This window comes from Geotrypetes seraphini, chromosome 16 (assembly GCF_902459505.1).
Source record: "Geotrypetes seraphini chromosome 16, aGeoSer1.1, whole genome shotgun sequence".
In the NCBI taxonomy this organism is placed as follows: domain Eukaryota; kingdom Metazoa; phylum Chordata; class Amphibia; order Gymnophiona; family Dermophiidae; genus Geotrypetes; species Geotrypetes seraphini.
Window position 1 is genome coordinate 50,385,911 of NC_047099.1, and position 5,814 is coordinate 50,391,724.

General features: G+C 46.8%; 1 protein-coding gene across 1 annotated transcript; it reads left to right on the forward strand.

Moving 5' to 3' along the window:
* Nucleotides 1-5,287, forward strand: PGLS (6-phosphogluconolactonase). Its single transcript, XM_033923174.1, has 5 exons — nucleotides 1-354; nucleotides 1,247-1,354; nucleotides 1,707-1,808; nucleotides 2,805-2,945; nucleotides 4,826-5,287. The coding sequence occupies exons 1-5, from the start codon at nucleotides 79-81 to the stop codon at nucleotides 4,961-4,963; spliced, it is 765 nt and encodes a 254-aa protein (XP_033779065.1). The 5' UTR covers nucleotides 1-78; the 3' UTR covers nucleotides 4,964-5,287.
* Nucleotides 5,288-5,814: the final 527 nt, after the last annotated feature.

The following is a 5,814-nucleotide window of genomic DNA, read 5'->3' on the forward strand; positions in this document are numbered from 1 at the left end:
TTGAAACGCAAGCGACGCTTCGGGGTCGAGAGGGAGGCGCGGAACGCAGGCGGCGCTTCCGGGTTGAGCGAGTGAGCCATGGCCGCCGGCCTCGGGCGTCTGGTGCAGGTGTTCCCGTCGGCGCCCGAGCTGGCCGCGTCGCTGTGGCAGCTGCTCGTGCAGGAGGAGGCCCGGGCTCTGGCCTCCCCCCGCCGCCGCTTCTGCCTGGCGCTGTCGGGCGGGAGCCTGGTGGCGCTGCTGAGCCGGGACCCCCCCCGGGCCGAGGCCCTCAGCGCCCACAGCTGGCTGCTCGCCTTCTGCGACGAGAGGCTGCTGGACTTTGGCCACCCCGAGAGCACCTACGGGGCCTACCGGGTGAGGGCCGTCTAGCGATAGCTACATGTACAGCGCTGCGTACGCCTTTCGGTGATAAGTAGGAGATGGAGATATATTGCATGGACATAATGATCAGCGGTGCAATATATATCCACGCATCTATAGGTCCGTTATAGTCAGGAATGCAATACATATCCTCACGTGCATGGACAGAGTGATCAGCGGTGCGATATACATTCATGCATTTATAGGTCTGTTATAGTCAGGAATGCAATACATATCTTCATGCATGGAGAGTGAGCAGCAGTGCAATATATATCCACACAGCTATAGGTCCGTTATAGTCAGGAATTCAATACATATCCTCACGTGCATGGACATAATGATCAGCGGTGCAATATATATCCACGCATCTATAGGTCTGTTATAGTCAGGAATGCAATACATATCCTCACGTGCATGGACAGAGTGATCAGCGGTGCAATATATATCCATGCAACTATAGGTCCGTTATAGTCAGGAATGCAATACATATCTTCACATGCATGGACAGAGTGATCAGCGGTGCAATATACATTCATGCATTTATAGGTCCGTTATAGTCAGGAATGCAATACATATCTTCATGCATGGAGAGTGAGCAGCAGTGCAATATGTATCCATGCATCTATAGGTCCATTAGACTTAGGATTGCAACACGTACATAGAGAGTGTGATAGCAGTGCAATATATATCCTCACATCTATAGGCATGTGATAATCAGGAATGCAATACTTATCCTCATGTGCATGGACAGAGTGATCAGCAGTGCAATATATATCCACGCATCTATAGGTCCATTATAGTCAGGAATATGATATGTATCCTTGTGCATGGAGAGAATAATCCAGTAATTAAAACTGAGACATTTTTTCTGCCTGTTTTTCCACAGACAAGCCTCTTCTCCAAGATTGCCATCCCCGAGAACCAGGTGATCGCCATTAACCCTTCGCTGCCTGTGGAAGAGGCCGCCGCAGACTATGCCAGGAAACTGAAGGAGGTACGGAGATTGTTCTGCGCTCACGGGTTGTGTGGCCTGAGGCCTTGTCCTCGGTGCCCCTGCCTGCCTTAGGGGCTCTCTGCTATCTTAAGGGGAGGAGAGAAGGATTGAAGTACCACATCACTGCCTTGCTGTATGGATTATTGTAAGAGAGCAGGCCGAAGATGTGACATGCTTCGCTCAACCATTTCTCTGTCCAGTGTAGAATTGGGACTATCAGTGAAGGTGTTCTGGACAGAGGATAAGTGTAAAGATTCCTGCGTCATTTGTACGAAGAGAGAGCAGAAGGTGAGAAAGAGAATTCCTTGGTCACCCAGTGCATCATTGTGTCTTTGTTCCTCTGCCTTTGCAGGAGTTTCCAGAGGACGATATTCCCATCTTCGACCTGCTCGTTTTGGGCTTGGGCCCGGATGGACACACTGCGTCCTTGTTTCCAGACCACCCGCTATTAGAGGTACCACAGAGAAGCGCAAGCATCTTTACTTACATACATGGGACAGTTTCATGTTTTCTCAAGTGTTTTTGGTAACCTTAATACAATCTGTAGCTTGTAAGTCTCACAACATCACAGTATTTCTCAGGGATGAAGACCACCCTTCTTTTCTCATTGGTGCAGCTTTAATACCAAAGTCCAAGATTCAGTTGTTTCGTAACAGCTGTTGGCAGTGAAGGGTTTAATGTGATCACTGCCCCTTTCCTGTTTCTGACAGTAACCTGGTGGCCACTTCTCATAATGTCACAACCCTGGTCCCAAGCACCTAGCTAGATCTCAAGGAGTAAAACAGATTTTATGCTGCTTATCCTAGGAATAAGCAGTGGATTTCTCCAAGCCGTCTCAATAATGTCCTATGGACTTCTCTTCTAGGAAATTATCCAAGCCTTTTTTAAACCCCGTTAAGCTAACTGATTTTACCGCATTCTCTGGTAACGAATTCCAGTGCATCAGAAAATTGTTGGAATCCCCAAGGGAGCATCTGTCTTCTGAATATGCATTTTGAGAACATTGCTGTACCCCAGTAGTTGTGAAAGGTGTCCATCACTGTACGAGCCCCTGGTGGTGGGTGAGAGCATTGAAACAGCTCAGATTTTTCTAATTGTGCCCATCTCCTCGTCTGTTTTTTGGTTGTAAATTAAGCCCATAAGTGCTGAAAGTGGGTGAATGATCCATCAGGTGGTGGAACGAAACAACCAAATCACTGATAAAAATTATTTTTCTCCACTGTATGTTTTTCAGGGTTGATGTGTGTTGAAATACTTTGTGTATGTTTAAGATAGCATTTGGCTAGTTTTGGAGTCGTGGTTCATTTCATCTCATGTTGTCAGAGCTCTGTTTTGTGCTAGAGGAAAAAGTGCTAAGCTCTCGGTGTTCCTGTAAATTCACATTAGTGGTACAGCAGATCACAGATGTGAAAGACTTCACACTCGTACTGTTATTCACACACCCCTACAGGAGGAGGAGAAGATAGTTGCACCAATCAGTGATTCCCCCAAGCCGCCACCCCAGCGAGTGACGCTGACGCTGCCCGTGCTGAATGCAGCACGCACTGTGGTCTTCGTGGCAATCGGAGAGAACAAAGCCACCATCTTGAAGGTGAGTGCAGAGGGTCCCATTGAGTTCTGGACGTGTTGATCGAGAGCTGTTTTGTGACTGAGGTGGGGGGGACTTGTGTGTCTTTGATTAAGCAGAGGATGAGAAACCCTCTGAGACTGCAGACTGTTGTGCTGTGTGAAATGTGCACAGGGATGGGGACCAGGGGGAATCCGGGATATCGGTGACAAAAGATCCATTTATGTTGGGGGTGGGGGATAGATTATGTAATGCCAAGTTCGTTAGGTAGTCAGCACTTCACGGCATACAAAAAGACATACACAAGGTAGTACTTATTATACTAATTTAATCGTTACATAAATTGCATAGCACTAATATACAAAACACAAATGATAACTTCACCATGATCGTAGCAATACCGCCTCTCGCAGCCGGGAAATCCCCCTTTTCAGGCGGCCGATGGACTGGGTCGATCACAGGACTACCCCTTTTACGGCGCACCAATGGATTCCAAGGAAAGTCCTGCGTTTGCTCCTTTTATGCTATTTTCACATTACTGGCTAAGTGACAAACTAATCATGTCTCACTCTGTGTTTCTGTAGTAAACAGCAGGCTTGGACATTCATTAAGCCAAGATAAGATTCCAGCCTACACTAGCCTCCACCCCCTCCCACCCCAATGAAGTATCCTGAGATTCACTGTTTGTCACGTATACCAAATTCCACAAGCCAGCTTCTGGAGAAATGGCTGTACATCCATGCATCCCTCTAGTGAACTCAGTGGATTGGATTTACCAATTAAGGCAGTTCACAAAGAAAACCCCCCCAATTATACCGTACAGCAAAAAAATATAACTCATACGTTTACAAACAATAATGAACAAGTGTCCAAAACAATAAGAAGCAGAAGTTAAATTAGTAACATTCTGGAAAACCCAGTTTTCAAAATCTTACGAAAACCAAAATAATAGCTTAAAACTACTGATTTCACTGGGCGGTAAATTCCACGGGAACAGTGAGAACATTATGGACTTTGAAAACATAGAAACATGATGCAAGATAAACACCAAATAGCCCACCCAGTCTGCCCATCCGCAGCATCCACTATCTCCTCCTCTCCCTATTGGCTAAGGCTCTTTACACCTGCATTGTGAGGTCATAGAGCTTTATGGTTATAGAAACATGATGGCAGATAAAGGCCAAAGGGCAGCATCCACTATCTCCTCCCTTCTCCCTATTGGCTAAGGCTCTTAACACCTGCATTGTGAGCTCATACAGCTTTATTATGATAGGCTAAGGCTCTTAACACCTGCATTGTGAGATCATAGAGCTTTATGGTTATAGAAACATGATGGCAGATAAAGGCCAAAGGGCCCATCCAGTGTTAAGAATATGTTTTTCTTGACTGTACAAGACTGCGGGTTGGGGATGGTGAGGGAACAGTAGCAATATGATGGGGTATTGGGGAATGGAGAGAAGATGCAGGAGTGGAAAAGAACCAACTATGGGGGATGGGGACCAGCATCTGTCAATTTCACCCTATCTGAGTGTCCCAAGTTCACTTAACATGGTGTTTTCAGTGTCCTGTTGCTCTTTATTTCCTTGTTCTCGCCCACATGGTTCCTGTCTTCGTTCCTTATATTTGAGTCGCTGAAAGTTCACTTTGTGTAGAACTGGAGCATTTGTCACTGGACTTTATCTGTGTTTAATCTGATTAATTAATCGGCACAAAATATGCCTTTACTCTTTGAGGGGAGGGGGTTAGAGAGGATGTTTGTAATCCATGATGCAATTCGTGGTTCCCCAGCCATCACTACGGCTGCCCTTGTGTATCCTGCCGCAGCTCTTGTGATTTGTCTTTCGTTCTGTGCACGATCAGTCTTTTCCAACTGTCCTCTGCCTCTTTCTCTCTCTTTTCAACAGCATGTCCTTGAAACAGAAGAGAAGGACCCTTTACCCGCGGCCCGTGTCCAGCCGCACAGCGGGAAGTTGCTGTGGTTCCTGGACGATGCAGCCGCCAGGGAGCTGACTGGCCCAGTAGAAAAGCACTCGGTCTTGTAGAAGAAGCATGTGGGAGTGGGGTCACTGCGGCCTCTCACCGTTTAACATTCCAGATCAGAGGGAGAGGGACCCGAGGATAACCCCGCTCTCCTTCCCTGAAAGTAGCAGGAAACTAGGCGTGGTGTTTTTTTTTTTTTTTTAAGTTTTCAGTCGAGGGTACTTTGTGACGCGCTTCGTCTGATGCGATAAATTGAATCAGGGGAGGCGGGTGTCTAGCGGATAGGAAATTTTATAGAGATGATGGATAAAAATTGTTTTGCAGATTTTTTCATTTACTGTGATATATAATGCTGGAAATAAAGTGTATCAAAACTAAGAAATGTATCCGGATCTCGTTCTTCAGTCCCTGAGCCTCAGACTCGGCCCTTCCCAAGTCTCTTCCTTGCACATGGGGTGGGAGGTGGTTTTGCAATAGGGCGTAAAGGTGGAAAGGTTGCACCTATTTTCCAAAGGTGCGCGTTTATGGAGGATACACACTTTTACGTATTCTGTAAAATATACACAGGGGCAGATCCTACACCCGCTTCGCCCATCTGGACACCAAGAGTATCTAGTTCATTGAAAAGCTTCACTTTGGGCGCAGGATTGGCGCCAGTAATTGACTCGTGTGCGTTAATGCTGGGTGTTATTCTGTAAACTGTGCTTAGTGTGCAGCTGTCAGGAGTGTAACATAGAAACATAGAAGATGACGGCAGATAAGGGCCCTAGCCCATCAGGTCTGCCCACTCTACTGACCCACCCCCAAGTCTACTATCCTAGGGATCCCACTCCTGGTGACAGGTTCCCTTGGCTTAACCTTCTAAGGGATCCCACATGGGCATCCCATTTGCTCTTAAATTCTTGCACGCTCT

Bases quoted from the DNA above. Each gene is read 5' to 3' on its own strand.
- PGLS (XM_033923174.1), top strand. From the start codon at position 79: ATGGCCGCCGGCCTCGGGCGTCTGGTGCAGGTGTTCCCGTCGGCGCCC. The intron at 1,355-1,706 runs GTACGGAGATTG...CTGCCTTTGCAG, and splicing joins ATGCCAGGAAACTGAAGGAG to GAGTTTCCAGAGGACGATAT. The intron at 1,809-2,804 runs GTACCACAGAGA...ACACCCCTACAG, and splicing joins CAGACCACCCGCTATTAGAG to GAGGAGGAGAAGATAGTTGC.